The sequence below is a fragment of the Megascapheus bottae genome, chromosome 6, assembly GCF_031878675.1.
Source record: "Megascapheus bottae isolate mThoBot1 chromosome 6, mThoBot2.hap1, whole genome shotgun sequence".
In the NCBI taxonomy this organism is placed as follows: Eukaryota; Metazoa; Chordata; class Mammalia; order Rodentia; family Geomyidae; genus Megascapheus; species Megascapheus bottae.
The window spans coordinates 7,319,888-7,337,960 of record NC_143514.1 but is presented as its reverse complement, the minus strand read 5'-3'; the positions used below and the strand labels follow the sequence as shown (position 1 = coordinate 7,337,960).

Below are 18,073 nucleotides of genomic sequence, written 5' to 3'. Positions count from 1 at the left end.
CTTTCCTTTTTTTTTTTTTTTGGTCAGTAGTGGGGTTTGAACACTGGGCCTGAATCCTGTCCCTGAGCAATTTGGCTTAAGGCTAGCACTCTACCACTTGAGCCACAGCACCACTTTCGGGTTTTTTCTCCCTAGTGGTTAATTGGAGATGAGTCTTTTACAGACTTTTGTGCCCAGGCTGGCTTTGAACTGTGATCCTCAGATCTCAGCCTCCTGAGTAGCTAGGATTATAAGCATGAGACACCAGCATCCTGCTAATATATTTGTTTTCTACAAAAAAAGGTTACAACAACCTAACCACCCATGGAATTCTTATAAGAAACCAGAGTCACTGAAATTTTAGGTATTCACACCTACCAGACCCCCAGAGGCTTTTTTCCCCCTCCTTTCTATCAGATGTGAGCCACTACCACTTGGTGATGGCTGAGGTGGCAGCGGCGGCATGGAGGTGGCAGTGGCAGTAGTGGCTGCTGCTGCCTCTTTTTGGTCACTTGAAGAGTTTGAATTCAGAACGTGGGTGCTGTCCCTGAGATTTTACTCAAGGCTAGTACTCTATTACTTTGAGCTACAGTTCTACTTACTATTTGGGGGTGGTTAATTGAGGTAAAAATCTCATGGACTTTCCTGCCTGGGTTGGCTTTGAACTCAGATCTCAACATCCTGAGTAGCTTGGATTATAGGTTTTAGCCACCAGCACCTGCTTGCTCCAGTTTATTTTTATATAGGCTCTGGTCTAAGAAGTTTACATGAATGAGTTACTTACTTCTCACAATTCTAAAAGGCAAACACTACTGTAGACTTAGGGTGAGTAACATGTATAAAGTCAAATATAGGTAATGAGCCAGAATTTGAATGCAGTATGCTTAGCTGAATGTAAAAGCTCTTAACTCTATAGTATATAAGCCCACTGGATATTAACAGGAAGCAGTATATTTAACTAACAAAAATAAGTATCACAATATGCCATTCTATAATTGACACTTAAGAACTAGACTCATACTTTTGTCCTGATAGGCTTACTCAAGTTTAGCAGAAACTATAGGAAAAATTTAAATTTTTATTTACCTCCATATGATAAGCTTCTTTGAGAGATTCTACTTCTGCTGACAACTTCTTGACTTCTGCTTGCATTCTTGCTTCTAAATGAGCTTCTCGTACTTGAGAAGCCCCCAATTCTTCTGCTAAATGATTTCCATGAGCTTCCTAAAAATTACACATTTAACAAAGTCTATATAAACTGTTCCTTAATTACACCTGAACTAACCCAGTATATTAACAAAAAGTCACCTAATCTCCCCCCCCCCACCCCAGTCCTGGGCTTGTGTTCAGGGCCTGAGCACTCTCCTAGGGCATTCTCAAGGCTAGAGCACTACCACTTGAGGCTCAGTATCACTTCTGGCTTTTTTCTATTTATCTGATACCAATGAATCGAATCTGGGTCTTTGTATACTCTACCACTAGGCAAACTCCCAGCCCCAAATGTCACCTAATCTTTTATGTAAACATATTATAATTTAACACATTAAATGGCTCATAGAACTAATAAGAAAGTACTAATATATTGTTTGCTACCCTAAGTACAAAACCAATAATTTCTGAGAAGCAAAGAACCACAGGATGCGGAACTCTGACAGATAATCATCTTGATTTTGGCAGATTAATATCTTCTCTTAGGTATTTTGCTTATCAGATCCACAGCTTACTTATCAAGAATGAGTTTTTATTCAAATATATTTGTTAGTTCGTAGGAGTTATGCAAAAATTTTAATTACATAATTTAATTTAAAAAGTAGTCTCAGCCAGTATGGTGGCTCGCGCCTCTTAGCTACTCTGGAGGCTGAGATCTGAGGATCAAGGTTCAAAGCCAGCCCAGGCACAAAAGGACATGAGACTCTCACCTCCAATTAACCTCTAGAAAACAGGAAGTGGGGCTTGGCTCCAGAGTAGGGTGGTAGCCTTGAGCTGAGGAGCTCAGGGACAATACCCAGGTCAGTTTAAGCCTCATACATGACCTCCCCCCCCCAAAAAAAATAGTCTCTCCTGCTGGGTGTGGTGGCTCATGTATGTAATCCTAGCCACTCAGGATTCTGAGATCCCAGGATCAAGGTTCAAAAATCTAAAGGCCAGAGAGACTCCTATCGCCAATTAATCACTAGAAAAGGGGATGTGGGGTTATGGCTCCAGGGGTAGATCTGTAGCCTTGCGCTGAAGAGTTCTGGAACAACACCCAGGCCCCATGACACCCCATCAAAAAAAAAAAAAAAAAGGCTGGGAGTTTGGCCTAGTGGTTAAAGTGCTTGCCTAGCATGCATGAAGACCCGGGTTCGATTCCTCAGTACCACATACATAGAAAAAAGCCGGAAGTGGCGCTGAGGCTCAAGTGGTAGAGCTCTAGCCTTGAGAAAGTCCAAGGACAGTGCTCAGGCCCTGAGCTCAAGCCCAGGACTGGCAAAAAATAAATAAATAAATAAATAAATAAATAAATAAATAAAAGGTATGTTTAAAAAAAAAAAATAGTAGTCTCTCCTTAAGTGAAAGAGGTTTTGCTGGCTATGATTTTGCTTTCTGCAATTTCAGTAACTTGCAGTCAATAATAGTCCAAAAATTATAAGTGAAAATCACAGAAACAGTCTGTAAGGTTTTTTGTTGTTGTTGTTTTGGGGTTTTTTTTGCCAGTCCTGAGCTCAGGGCCTCAGCATTGTCCTTGGGCTTTCTCAAGCCTAGAAGTCTACCACTTGAGCCACAGCACCACTTCTGGCTTTTTTTTTTCTATGTATGTGGTACCTAGGAATCTAACCTGGGCCTTCGTGCATCTAGGCAAGTACTCTACCACTAGGTAAGTACTTTACCACTAGGCCAAACTCCCAGCCCTCATAAGATTTTTTTTGTTAGGTCTTGGGGTTTGAACTCAGGGCGTGGGCGCTGAGCTGGCAGCAGCTGCAGCTGCTATTTCCTCCTCCTCCTCCATTTTTTTTTTAGTCACTTGAAAGGTTTGAACTCAGGGACTGGGATTTTGTGTGTGTGTGTGTATGAGTCATCAGGCTTGAATTCGGTCTGGGCATTGTCTCTGAGCTCTTCAGCTCAAGGCTACTGCAGTACCCTTGAGCCAAGCCCCACTTCCCATTTTCTAGAGGCTAATTGGAGATAAGAGTCTCAGGTTCTTTTGTGCCTGGGCTGGCTTTGAACCTTGATCCTCAGATCTAGCCTCCTGAGTAGCTAGGATTACAGGAGTGAGCCACCACACATGGCTTGGGGTTTTTTTGTGTTTGTTGGGGGTCATGGGGCTTAAACACTTGAACTCTGGGCCTGTGTACAGTCCTTGAACTTCTTTGTTCAAGGCTAATGTTCTACCCACTGAGCCATAGCTCCACTTCCAGATTTTTTGGTGATTACTTGGAGACAGGAGCCTCATAGACTTTTCTGCTCAAGCTGGGTTCAAACTATGATCCTTAGCTCTCAGCCTCCTGAGTAATTAGTGTGAGCCACCAATACCGAGCCCACTTTAACTATTTTTAAGTGCATATTTAGGTGACATTAAGTACATGCACATACACTGTTCATTTTCATAAGAACTAAATAATATAGTTCTAAATAGTGTTAAAATTCTAAATATTTTTCAGAAATACAAAATAATTTATAACAGTTATTACTTTCTCTTTCGAGAGTTGCTTTATATCCTCCAGTTCTGTAGAAAGTCTTTCTATTTCTCTCTGTGCTTGGACTTGTTGACGGCGAGCCTCCATCAATTCTGTATGAGAGTTCTGCATCTGCTCCTGTGTTAGTCTCAATTCTTGTCCCAAATCTATAGTCTCCTTGTATTGAGAGGCAATGTATTGTTCTTGCTCTTTAACAACCTGAAAAGCATAAATATTTGTAGGTCTCAAGATGATATAAACATTTATAACCTATGCCTCTATTTTTTTTTTCAATGAGTGAATTTTCCCTTCCCAAATAAATCCCTGTGAAATTTAATATACAGTAAGTATCATCCACTATAAAATTGATATTGTGGTTTGAATTTAGGATTTAGACCATTGAGTAGCATACAAAGAGGTTTTTTTTAAAAAAACAATTTATTATAAGATAGATTTACCACAAGTTTTTCAGATTGGCCTTGAAGTTGTAATTGTCTTATCTCAGCTTCCAAAGAAGCTAGGAGAATAGGCATCACCCTGGTCAGAGCTCTTATCCATATATGTTACTAATGATTTTAATACCTACAAGCTATAACATCCTTTATTTTTTGGCCATCATGGGGCTTGAACTCTGGGCTTGGGCGCTGTCCTTGAGCTGATATTCAGCTCAAGGCTAGTGCTTTACCACTTGAGCCACAGAGCCATTTCCTGTTTTCTGGTAGTTAATTGGGGGATAAGTCTCACAGACTTTCAGGCCCAGGCTGGCTTTGAACCATGATCCTCAGGTCTTAGCATCCTGAGTAGCTAGGATTATAGGAGTGAATCACCAGTGCCTGGCCTATATCGTCCTTTAACATTATGGATGTAAGATTTATGAGACAGGGGCCGGGAGTTTGGCCTAGTGGTAGAGTGCTTGCCTAGCATGCACAAAGACCCGGGTTCGATTCCTCGGTATCACATACATAGAAAAAAGCCAGAAGTGGTGCTGAGGCTCAAGTGGTAGAGCTCTAGCCTTGAGAAAGTCCAAGGACAGTGCTCAGGCCCTGAGCCCAAGCCCAGGACTGGCCAAAAAAAAAAAAAGATTTATGAGACAATATACAATGGTATGAAGAGAAAAAAATAGGCTAAATCCTTAGCAAAGTATAGTTGAGCGTCACTAATCTGGGAATCCGAACTCTAAAATATTCCAAAATATAAGAAACTTTCTCAATACCGATATGACACAAGCAGAAAATGGGATACCATGCAATTGTGCCATGCACAAAGTTATTAAAAAGGGGGACCGGGAGTTTGGCCTGTGGTAGAGTGCTTGCATAGCATGCACAAAGACCTGGGTTTGATTCCTTGGTACCACATACTTATAACCCAAGGACAGTACTCAGGACCTGAGTTCAAGCCCCAGGACTAGGAAAAAAAAAAAAAAAAAAAAACTTCTGGGAGCTCAAAGCCACTCAGAGCAGATAAATCTGTAAGACTCTTATTTCCAAGTAACAAGTAAAAATCTGGAAGTAGAGGTATAGCTCAAGTGGTAAAGTGCCAGTCTTGAGAAGAAAAACCTTAAGCTAGCCAGGCGCAATGGCTCATGCCTGTAATCCTGTGGATTGCGGTTCAAAGCCAGCCAGGCACTGAAGTCTGTGAGATTCTCATCTCACTAGAAAACCAGAAGTAGAGCTATGGCTCAAGGGGTAAGGCAGTAGACTTGAGCTGAAGAGCTCAGGGACAGCGGCTAGGCACAGAAAAAACAAAGAAAGAAAAAGCTTATGTCAAGGCATAAGGCCCTGAGTTCAAGCCCCAATACTAGTGCACAAAGTAAAGAAGTAGGGCTGTAGGCATGGTTCAAGCAGTAGAGCATTTACCTAGCAAGTGGAAATACTGCCAAAAAAAGGAAAAAAAAAAAAAAGTGGACCAGGAGTTTGGCCTAATGGTAGAATGCTTGTCTAGCATGCATGAAGATCCAGGTTGGATGCATTGGTAACACATACATAGGAAAAGCCAGAAGTGATGCTGTGGCTCAAGTGGTAGAGCTCCAGCCTTGAGAAAGCCCAACAACAGTGCTCAGGCACTGAGTTCACACCCTGGGCCTGGCCCCCCCAAAAAAGTTATGGAAGTAGGGCTGTGGCTCAAGGAGTAGAGTGCTATCCTTATGCTCAAGAACAGCACCCAGGCCCAGAGTTCAAACCCTATGACTGATTAAAAAAATTTTTTTTATTCATTAGAGTACATAGACACAAATTTACTTGTTAAAAAGGTAAATGGTAGTTCAGCCACTCTGGAAAGCAGTGTGGAGGTTCCTTAAAGAACTGAAAATAGACCTTCCCTATGATCCCGCCATACCACTTCTGGGCATCTATCCTGAACAGCATGACCCAGGATATTATTTTTTTTTTCCTTTGAAATCTGGCATTCCCTGTTCTTCCACTTTTTTTTATTGTAATTAGTAAAAGGGTTACATGATATTTGCCAGATAGAAGGTGCATTAATTCACATACATTGATACCCTTTCACATGTCTTGGTACCCATTTCCCTCCCCCCCCACACCCCCCAGACCCAGGATATTATAAAGACACCTGCTCAGCTATGTTCATCTCTGCACTATTCACAATAGCCAAGCGATGGAAACAACCCAGATGCCCTACTGCAGATGAATGGATACAGAAAATGTGGTATATATACACAATGGAATTCTACATAGCCAACAGACAAGATAAAATAATGGCATTCGCAGAGAAGTGGATGAATCTAGAGCGAATCATGCTGAGTGAGACAAGTCAAGACCTAAGGAACAAAAGGCGCATGGTATCCTTAATATGCGGTTATTAAACCCAAAGTGTACAAGAGCGAGGACTCAATAACTGCATACCCAAAGCAATGGACATGGTAATGGAAATACAAACATAACTATATAGACAAAAAAAACCTATGACTCTATAATCATAATGTTTTATTTCATAAACTGATATGTTTCTATGACATACAAACCGTTAGCCTAATTTTGATTAAGTTCTAAAGACTAAGTCCCAGAGAATGTAATTAGAGATTTCCTCCTTGAACAATTGTTTGTTAAACTTGTCATTTAAAATATGATGTAAACATAAGCCATATAATTAATCATTGTTGTTCTTAAGGTACTATGTTATCTCTCATCACTTCTACTGTCCCTTGGTTATCTTATATTGTTACACTATCTCACTTTGTTATCTGATATATCCGATATAATTGTATTTGGTTATCTGAAATTGGATAGGGAATGGGGGGGGGGGGGGAAACAAGATGAGGGGTGGGGAAGGGGGGAAGGGAAGTGGGGACCATGACATGTGAAAGGGTATCAATGTATGGGAATTAAGGCACCATTTATCTGGCAAATATCATGTAACCCTTCTATTAATTACAATAAAAAATATATTAAAAAAAAAAAAAAAAAGGTAAGTGGGGGGCCGGGAGTTTGGCCTAGTGGTTAAAGTGCTTGCCTAGCATGCATGAAGACCCGGGTTCAATTCCTCGGTACCACATATAGAAAAAAGCCGGAAGTGGTGCTGAGGCTGAAGTGGTAGAGCTCTAGCCTTGAGAAAGTCCAAGGACAGTGCTCAGGCCCTGAGCTCAAGCCCAGGACTGGCAAAAAAAAAAAAAAAAAAAAAAAAAAAAAAAAAGGTAAATGGAAGCCCCACAACCTACAAAAAAAAAAAAAAAAGAAAGAAAAAGAAAAAGGTAAGTGAGTTAAACAGGATCACCAAAATTCTTCTGGTAAGGCAAATGCAGTTGGACTCAACAATTGACAATGATTATTTGTTAAAGTATTTTGAGATTGAGGTCTTTGGGAACAAAAGATTGTATCTTAATCAATATCAGCCATTTTCTTCCTTTCTTATCAATATCAGGGTCTTCTTCCTTCCTTTTTTTCCTTCCTTTCCTTTCCTTTCCTTACCTTTCCTTTCCCTTCCTTCCTTCCTTCCTTTCTTTCGTCTTTCTTTCTTTCTTTCTTTCTTTCTTTCTTTCTTTCTTTCTTTCTTTCTTTCCTCCTTCCTTCCTTCTTTCCTTCCTTCCTCTTAGAGCTTGAACTCTGTAAGCTTCTGGTTTTCTTGTAGTTAATTAGAGATAAGAGTTTCAAGGACTTTAGATCCTGGCCTGGCTTTGAACCCCATCCTTAGGTCTCAGCTTCATGAGCAGCCCAGCTAATATCTGCATTTTCAACTCTATAGGATTGTAGATGCTTAATATTATTGGCCACAGAAATATATACTATGATTTATTGTGTGATATATAACATGCCAAAAGTAAGGAATAAGTACAAAGATACAAAACACATTGTTCTAAACCATCATAAAATATTTTAAAGCTCAAAGAAACTAACAGCATCTAGCACAAAAAGTTCCCTAGAAATATTATAGCATAGTTGTTATATATTAAGGTCAAACTGCTTAAGACACTGTTCATTTAAATGTTGTAGAATAACATTTTTTTCTTTTGTGGGAAAATAACCTGCTTACATTTTCCATTTCTTTCATCCTTTGCTGTGTTCTTTCACTTTCCTTTTTCAGTTGACTTATCTCTTGCTCATTTTGAAGTATCACAAACTCTTTTTCTCGAAGCTGTTCTTTGGCATTTTGCAATTTTTCATTTAAATTTTCAATCTAAGTTTTAAGGAGGACATTATTAGTATAATGAATGAGTACAGATGTTTTAAGTCAAACTTTAAAAAAAAACTCTTATTCTAAGTATTCAGAAGCAGTTTGAGTGGGCTGGTACACATGTCTAATCTCAGCACTCAGGAGGAAGAGACAAAAAAGATTCTGGGTTTAAGATCAACTTGGGCTATACAATAAGACCTTAGCTTAAATAAAATAACAATGAGTAAAACATCTAGACACTAACTATAAATATTTATTTTTATTAACTATAAGTTGGAAATAAGCATAAGAATTCTTTTGTTTAATAAAAGATTTATGGGCAGGGATTTGGCCTACTGGTAGAGTGCTTATCTAGCATGCACCAAGCCCTGGGTTTGAGTCCTCGGTACCACATACACAGAAAATATTGGAAGTGGTGCTATGGTTCAAGTGGTGAAATGCTACCTTTGAGAAAGCCGAAGGACAGTGCCCAGGCTCTGAGTTCAAGCCCCAGGACTGGCAAATAAATAAATAAAATGCTTTAAAAAATACTAAGGGCCAGGAATGTGGTCTAGTGGTAAGAGTGCTTGCCTGCATGAAGCCCTGGTACCAATTCCTCAGTACCACATACACAGAAAAAGCCAGAAGTGATGCTGTGGCTCAAGTGGTAGAGTGCTAGCCTTGAGAAAGTCCAAGGACAGTGCTCAGGCCCCCAGTTCAAGCCAGGACTGGCAAAAAACAAACAAACAAAAAAACTAAAAGATAAAGATTTCCCAGGGTACTTGTGTCTCACACTTGGTAATCCTAACTAGGAGGATGAGATCTAAGGATTGAGGTTCAAAGCCAGCAGCAGCAGAAAAGTCCTTGTGAAATTCTTTTGTTGTTGTTGTTGTTGTTCATGGGGTTTCAATTCTGGGCCTGGGTACTGTCCCTTAGCTCTTCAGGTCAAGGATACCGCCCCTACCCCTTGAGCCACAGTGCCACTTCTGGTTTTCTAGTGGTTAATTGGAGACAAGAGTCTCAGGGAGTTTAGTGCCCAGGCTGGCTTTGAACTTTCAATCCTCATAGTTTAGTCTCTTGAGTAGCTAGGATTACAGGCCTGAGCCACCTCACCTGGCTTCCAATTTTTATCTCCAATTGCCCACTCAGAAACCAGAAGTGGTGCTGTGGCTCAAGTGGTACAGTGCTAGCCTTGAACACAAAGAGGCTCAGGGAAAATAAAGATCTCACTAACAACTAGTATGAGAAAAATCACTGTAAAAGAAACGTTAAGGGGGGGAGGGAAATGGGGACTAAGACATGTGAAAGGGTATCAATGTATGTGAATTAATGCACCTTCTATTTGGCAAATATCATGTAACCCTTTTACTAATTACAATAAAAAAAAAAAAAGAAACGTTAAGAGCTAGATGTGGTGGCTCATGCCAGTAATCCTAACTATTCAGGAGACTGAGATCTGAGGATGGCTGATCAAAGCCAGCTCCTACACTAAAGACATTGAGACCCTTATTTCCAATTAACCTCCAGAAAACCAGAAGTGGCACTGTGATTAAAGAAGTAGGGCAGGAGCTTTGAGTTGAAGAGCTCAGGGACAATGCTCAGGCCCAGATTGAAGTCCAAAGAATGACCAAAAAAAAAAAAGGAAAGAAAGGTTAGGGTTAGAAATGTGACTTAATGGTAGAGGGCCGGGAGTTTGGCCTAGTGGTAGAGTGCTTGCCTAATATACGCCAAGACCTGATTCCTTAGTACTACATACATAGAAAAAGCCAGAAGTGGTGCTGTAGCTCAAGTGGTAGAGCTCCAGTCTTGAGAAAGCCCAAGGACAGTGATCAGGCCCTGAGTTCAAGCCCAGGACTGGCAAAAGAAAAAATGGTAGAGTGTTTGACTAGCATATATGAAGCGCTGGGTTTTATTCCTCAGTGCCACATATACAGAAAAAGCTGGAAATAGCGCTATGGCTCAAGTGGTAGTGCTAGCTTGAGCAAAGGAAGCTATGGGACAGTGACTAGGGCCTGAGTTCAAACTCCAGGACTAGCCAAAGTTATAGGCTCTTATGAATCATTTCATAGGTAATATGCATGAGGAGACTTTCCACAGAGGCAAATACTTTAGATACTTTAGAGATTTACAAAATCCTTCCACCAATATATCATAAATATTCAATTGCATTAGTCATATATCCAGGCATATACATATTTATAAGAAAAGGAATGTAATATATAAGAAAAAAATTTATCAAAATAATATTAAGAGGGGGCTGGGAGTTTGGCCTAGTGGTAGAGTGCCTGCCTAGCACGAAGACCCCGGTTTGATTCCTCAGTACCACATACATAGGAAAAAGCCGGAAGTGGTGCTGAGGCTCAAGTGGTAGAGCTCTAGCTTTGAGAAATCCCAAGGACAGAGCTCAGACCCTGAGCTCAAGCCCAGGACTGGAAAAAAAAAAAAAAATAATATTAAGAGGAGAAAAATGCGTGGCTTATGTCTGTAATCCTATCTACTCAGGAGGCTGAGACCTGAGGATCAAGGTTCCAAAGCCAGCCCTGGCACAAAAGATCCTGAGACTTTTATCACCAATTAACCCCTAGAAACCTGGAAGTGGGGCTTGGCTCAGAGCCTTGAGCTGAAGAACTCAGGGACAGCACCCAGGTTGAGTTCAAGCCCCATGACCCACAAAAAAAAAAAAAAAAAAAAAAAAAAAAAAACAAGAGAAAAATAAATGTTAAGTACTATGATGGTTGTAATTACATATTTTATTTTTCATCTGGGATCAGACTTGAACCTGTGGTCTGAGTTTTCCACTTACAGGTTGATATTTTACCTACCACCCGAGTCCTGCACCAGCCCATATGCAATATTTTTACTATTGTCATTAGTCATGGGGTGTGAATTCAGGGCCTGTGCATTATCCCTGAGATCATTTACTCAAGGCTAGCATTCTACCACCTTGAGCAACAGCATCACTTTTGGTTTTCTGGAGGTTAACTGGAGATAAGAGTCAGACTTTCCAGGTGGAGCTGGTTGTAAACCTCAGTCCTCATCTCCCAGACTACTGAGTAGCTAGCACTAGCACCAGGGTTGGAAATCTTTTTTTTTTCTTAATCACTCTGTAAAACAATAACAAAAAAAAAATCATAGCTGGGCACTAGTGGCTCATGCCTATAATCCTAGATACTCAGAAGGTTAAAATCTGATAATCAAGGCAGAACAGGTAGAAAAGTCCATGAGATTCATATCCAATTAACTAATAAAAATCTAGAAATAGAACTACAGCTCAAGTGGTAGAATGCCAGACTTGAGTGAAAAAGCTAAAAGACAGAGTCCAAGTCCTGAGTTCAAGTCCCACTACTATCACACCCACAAAAACCAACAAAAATAAGTAAATAAATAAATAAATACCACAGTAAATAAATAAGTAAATAAATAAATACCAGGCACAGGAGTGTATATTTAGTTCCAGTTACTTGGGAGGCTTGAAGATTACTTGAGCATAGGAGTTGAAGGTCAGCCTTACAAATATAGTGAAATCTAACCTCAAGAACAGCTAGCAAATGCTGGTGACTCAGGCCTCTCTGAGATCTGAGGTTCAAAGTCAGCCCCAAAAGAAAATCCAGTGAGAGTCTGTCTCTAACTAACCAGCTACAAAGCTCTACTGGAGGTGGAAGAGTGCCAGCAATGAGTAAAAAAGCCCTTAGTCAGGTGCCAGAAGCTCATACCTGTAAACCTAGCTACTTAGGAGGCTAAGATCTGAGGATCAAGGTTCAAAGCCAGCCGCACACAAAACGACCTGAGACTCTTATCTCCAATTAACCTCTAGAGAAAGGGGGAAGTAGACCTTGGCTCAAGGGTAACCTTGAGCTGAAGAGCTCAGGGACAATGTCCAGGCCCATGGGTAGGGCGGTAACCCTGAGCTGAAGAGCTCTCAAACAGGGCCCAAGCCCATAGTTCAAGCCTCATGACCCATTAAAAAAAGAAAAAATATATAAATGAATATTGTACAGTTATGAACTTATTATTATTATTATTATTATTTTGCCAGTCTGACGGCTTAAACTCAGGTCCTGGGCACTGTTCTTGGATTTTCTCAAGGGTATCGCTTTACCACTTGAGCCACAGCACGAGTTCCAGCTCTCTTTTCTGTGAATGTGGAGCAGAAGAATTGAACTCATGGCTTTGAGCATGGCAGACAGGCCCTCTACCAACAGGCCATGCTCATGGCCTGACTCTAAGTTCTTGGGCTCAAGGGTAGTGTTCTATTACTTTAAATCACAGAGCTACTTCTGGCTTTTTTTTCTGTAGTTAATTGTAGATAAGAGGCTCATGAGGGGCTAGGAGTTTGGCCTAGTGGTATAGTGCTTGCCTAGCATGCACGAAGACCCGGGTTCGATTCCTCGGTACCACATACATAGCAAAACGCCAGAAGTGGTGCTGAGGCTCAAGTGGTAGAGTGCTAGCCTTGAGAAAGTCCAAGGACAGTGCTCAAGCCCTGAGCCCAAGCCCAGGACTGGCAAAAAACAAAAAACAAACAAACAAACAAAAAAGAGGCTCATGAGGACTTTTCTGCCTGGGATGGCTTCAAACCATGATCCTTAGATCTCAGCCTCCTGAATAGCTAGGATTACAGGTGTGAGTCATAGCAGTGCCCAGGTTATTTTTTGTTTGTTTGTAATGAAGTCTCATGTTTTGCCTGTGCCAGTCTGGGCTCAATCTTTTAATTTATGCTTTCGGAGTAGGTGAGATAAAAGCACACATCACTGCACTCAGCTTTTTATTGGTCTCTTGAAATTTTTACCCAACTGGTCCTCCTAATATCTACCCTCAAGTAGGTAGGAAATACAGGTACGAGTTACTGTTGATTTGCTTAAACAATTTAACATGTAATTTAAAAATAATTACCTGCTTATTGCACTCTTTAAGTTCTAATTCTGATTTTTCCAGAGTACCTTCTAGCTTAATTATTTTTTGTTCCATTTCTCCTCTATGTTCACGAATAGTCATATCCAAATGTGTAACCTGAAAATAAAAGTAATAAATGGTTCAATTTCATTCTAATATAAAAATTTGCAAGGTTAGAATGCTATTTAGAATTTCCTTTAGTGATATAACTTTAAGATTAACTAATCTCAAGTTGTTTTTTTTTTTGGCTTCAACTCAGAGCCTAAACACTGCCCTTGGGCTTTCTCAAGGCTAGAGCTCTACCACTTAACACACAGTACCACATCTGGCTTTTTCTATGTATGTGGTAGGGAGGAATCAAACCCAGGTCTTCCTGCATGCTAGGCAGTCACTCTACCACTAGGCCAAATTCCCACCCTGTAATTTTTTTTATTGTAGTCCTGGGGCTTGAACTCGGGGCCTGGGCACTATCCTTGGGCTTTTTCAAGGCTAGAGCTCTACCACTTGAGGCACAGCACCACTTCTAGCTTTTTTCTATATATGTGGTACTGAAGAATTGAACCCAGGGTTTCATGCATGTTAGGTGAGCACTCTACTAGGCTCCCAACCCCATCAAATAAATTATTTTTTCAATAAGAAAAATAGTTAGATGCCAGTAGCCCACATTTATAATTCAACTACTCAAGAGACTGTGATATGTTTCATGGATTGAAGCCAGCCTAGGCAGAAAAGCCTATGTGACTTTGAGCCCTAAGTTGCTGGCAAAAATTTGGAAGTGTAAGTGCCAGTGATTTCATATAGAGATTCCCTTCTTGAATACTTGTTTATTACACACGTCATTTGAAATATGATGTAAAGATCAATGTTAATAAATTCTTTAATAGGGGCCAGGAGTTTGGCCTAGTGGTTAAAGTGCTTGCCTAGCATGCATGAAGACCCGGGTTAGATTCCTCAGTACCACATACATAGAAAAAAGCTGGAAGTGGTGCTGAGGCTCAAGTGGTAGAGCTCTAGCCTTGAGTAAGTCCAAGGACAGTGCTCAGGCCCTGAGCTCAAGCCTAAAACTGGCAAAAAAAAAAAAAAGAATAAGAGGTGTTGGGAAATCCCCAGATCTCTAGCTTTAGGGAAATAGCACTAAAAGAATTAATCCCCTCTTACAAACCCAAATAACTAAGGAAAGAGCAAAGTGGGATAAGCAGACGGAGAGGTTCCAAAGCTGAAGGGGGCCCATAGCCCCTATGCCTCTATGCTAGTTTCCGAGGTAGAGTGGCACGTATAAATACAGATGTCCTGTTATGCAAAGGCACTATTGTCTGCTGTACATAAATAATAAACTGCCATCATTTAAAAAAATGCCTATTTTACCAAAAATTAGTGACTTCTGAACCCTTATATGATTATGTATTAACAGAAAATGTCAATAAAATATAATTAAGAAAATCAACCTGAGCTGCTCTTTGTTTCAGTTCCCAATTTCTCTCCTTAAGGGCCTGATCCATTTCAAGGACTTCTTGCTTTTTGTCTTCAATCTCCATTTTGCATTCTCTGTAATTTATTAAAGAAAAAAAGACCAAGCAGAAAAGTATATTACTAGTGTTTTGAACACTTAGAAAAATGACATTACTTTTCTTTCTCTTGAACTCTGGACCTGGGCAATGTCTCTAAAGTCTTCATTTCAAGGCTAGTACTCTACCACTTGGAGTTACAGTACCACTTCCCATTTTCTGGTGGTTGACTGGAGATGAGTCTCACAGACTTTTGTCTCCAAGCTGACTCTGAACCATGATCCTCAGGTCTCACCTCCTAAGAAACTAGAATTACATGTGTGAGTTACCAGCAACCGGTGACATCCAGTAAATTAAATATAATAAAATGTACATAGGGGTCTGTGAGTTTGGCCTAGTGGTAAAGTGCCTGCCTTGAATTCATGAAGACACAGGTTCGATTCCTTGGTACCACATACATAGAAAAGCAGGAATTGGTGTTGTTACTCAAGTGGCAGAGCGCTAGTCTTGAGGAAAAAGCCCAAGGACAGTGCTCAGGCCCTAAGTTCAAGCCCCAAGAATGGCAAAAAAAAAAAAAAAAGTACATAGGTCATCAAATTCAAAGGACTCAAAGACACAAGATATGAAGGAAGTGACTGATACAAAAAAGTTAACCTGTACTATGATTGACCATTTACATTGCTTGTTAAATCACTGCCATGGTGCTAAGACTGTACCAATGTTTTTGTTTTGTGGCAATTGTGGGACTTGAACTCAGGATCTAGGCAATGTCCCTGAGCTTTTCTGCTCTAGGCTACCACTCTATCACTTTGATCCACAGTGCCACTTCTGGTTATCTGGTGGTTAGCTGGAAATAAGAGTCTTATGGACCTTCCTGCCAACTTTGAACTGTGATCTTTAGATCTCAGTCTCCTGAGAGCTAGGATGCTAGGACGTGAGATATTAATACCTGGCTGGTGAATTTTTTTAATTGCATTTATTCAGCTAGATCAAGAGATTATTGAAAACAATTTTTAATTTAATAGCTATGATTTTATTTTTATTTATTTTTTTGCCAGTCCTGAGGCTTGAACTCAGGGCCTTGGGCACTGTTCTTGGACATTTTTTGGTCAAGGTTAGCACTCTGCCACTTGAGCCACAGTGCCACTTCTGGTTTTTCCTGTGCATGTGGTTCCAGGAAGTGTGAATATGTATAAGTTAACAAATTTTACTGCATGATCCAATAACTCACAGTCATAAAATAAATACTTGTAATTGTGAAATCATTTTGTACTATTTAGCTTACCTAAGTTCAGCTGTGAGATCCTTTATTGTAGTATATTTTTCTTCCAATGATAGCTGAGCCTTTTGCAGTACATCTCTCAATTCCTGCAGTTGTCTTAGAGTGCTTTTTAATTCTCCATGAGCATTGTGTAGTTCATTCTCCAATGCTTCCCGTTTCTGCACAGTTTCCGTTAGCTCAGTTTCAGTGTGGTGGTGTAACTTTTCTAACTCTTTCACTTTTATAGGAAAGAATAAATTTAGAATTATATATAAATCATTCATTATTTTCAAAATAAAACCCCCTTGTACTTACTGATGCTAATATAAAATGGTAAAAAAAAGTTTTGTAAATAATTATAATTAAAGTGAACATTCTTTGGCTTTCTAGGTACATTAAGTCAATTTCTTACTTCAGTCTACTTTTTAGATGAAAATACACAGCTAACAGGTGCTTACCAGCATTTGTTTTCTTTTCTAGCTCTGTCTTTGTCTGATCTAAGATCATATCTAATTGAGAAAGATGTATTGCTTTGTTTTCCCCATCTCGTTTCAGATGCATCGTTTCTTTTTCCATTTTACACAGCTCTTCTTTGTATTGATCTATCTCATGCTTTACTTGTCTAATTAAAAACAAACAATAGAATAATGAGGAATTTTAAAACTAACTTAATCTGACTAGACAAAGTCTGTAACTTATGAGGGTAATTGTCAACAAAATGTGTAATCTTTTTTTTTTTTTTTGCCAGTCCTGGGGCTTGAACTCAGTTCTTTGGACACTGTTCTTGGGCTTTTCTCAAGGCTAATGCTCTAGTTGAGCACAGTTTTTTTCTGTGTATGTGGTATCGAAGAATCAAACCTAGGACTTTGTGCATGTGAGGCAAATACTCTACCAGTAAGCCACATTCCCAGCCCCATGTAGTCAGAATCTTAAATCAGTATTTGCATTTGTGCCATCCTGGGGCCTGGACACTGAGCTTTTTTGCTCAAGGCTAGTATTTACCACTTGAGCCACAGCTCCATGTCTGGCTTTTTGGTGGTTAACTGGAGATGAGTCTCAGAGTTTTCTGTTTTCTGCCTTTGCTGGGTTCAAATCTTTTTTTTTTTTTTGTGGGTCATGGAGTTTGGTGGGCCTGGCACAATCACTGAGCTCTTCAGCTCAAGGCTCCCCTCCTACACCTGGAGCCACAGCCCTATTTCCCCATTTTCCAGTGAATAACTAGAGATAAGAGTCTCAAGTTCTTTAGTGGCTGGGGCTTACTTTGAACCTCCATCCTCAGATCTCAGACTCCAGAATAGCTTAAGAGCCACTGCGCCAGGCTTTCTGGCTTCAAATCTTAATCCTCAGATTGCAGGCGATAAAGTTGCTGACAGATAGGAGCCACTGGCACCTGGTACCTATCTAGCTATCTAAAAAATATTTTAAAGGGTCTGGGGGTTTGGCCAAGTGGTAGAGAGCGTGCCTAGCATGCATGAAGACCTAGGTTTGATTCCTTGGTACCACATACATAGAAAAAAGATGGAAATGGTGCTATGGCTCAAGTGGTAGATCTCTAGCCTTGAAAAAGCCCAAGGATAGAGCTCAGGCCCTGAGTTCAAGCCCCAAAACTAGCCAAAATATAAAAAATATTTTAACCCAAATCAGATCCAAGTGGTCATATACAGATATATCTATATCTATATCTATATCTATATCTATCTATCTATCTATCTATCTATATATTGCCAGTCCTGGGCTTGAGCTCAGGGTCTGAGCACTGTCCTTGGACTTTCTCAAGGCTAGAGCTCTACCACTTGAGCCTCAGCACCACTTCTGGCTTTTTTTTTCTATGTATGTGGCACCAAGTAACTGAACCCAGGTCTTGGTGCATGCAAGGCAAGCACTCTACCACTAGGCCAAACTCCCAGTCCTATACAGGTATATTTTAACTTTAATACTTGGGGAGAAAAAGTTTTGATTTTGTTTTTGTTTTGGTCAGTTTTAGGGATTGAATTTAGGGCCCAGAGTGCTGTCCCTGAGCTTTTTTGCTCACAGCTAGCACTCTACCATTTGAGCCATAGCACCACTTCTAATTTTCTAATGGTCAATTGAAAATAAAGCCTCCTAGCTTTGCTGCCTGAGCTGGCTTTGAACCATGATTCTCAGATTCAGCTACCTGAGTAGCTAGGTAAAAG

At 40.2% G+C, this 18,073-nt stretch overlaps 1 protein-coding gene across 4 annotated transcripts in view; it reads right to left on the bottom strand.

Annotated features, from left to right (window-relative positions):
* The window catches only part of Ccdc18 (coiled-coil domain containing 18), an 80,023-nt gene that overhangs the window by 8,770 nt on the left and 53,180 nt on the right, over positions 1 to 18,073 (bottom strand). For all 4 annotated transcript variants that reach the window (XM_090334208.1, XM_090334207.1, XM_090334211.1 and 1 more), the window contains exons 21-27: positions 16,358 to 16,521; positions 15,924 to 16,137; positions 14,579 to 14,678; positions 13,134 to 13,250; positions 8,121 to 8,264; positions 3,651 to 3,854; positions 1,066 to 1,203 (exon numbers count right to left, since the gene is read on the bottom strand). In XM_090334208.1, coding sequence (XP_090190334.1) covers positions 1,066 to 1,203; positions 3,651 to 3,854; positions 8,121 to 8,264; positions 13,134 to 13,250; positions 14,579 to 14,678; positions 15,924 to 16,137; positions 16,358 to 16,521 — 1,081 coding nt within the window. The remainder of the gene's footprint in view (positions 1 to 1,065; positions 1,204 to 3,650; positions 3,855 to 8,120; positions 8,265 to 13,133; positions 13,251 to 14,578; positions 14,679 to 15,923; positions 16,138 to 16,357; positions 16,522 to 18,073) is intronic.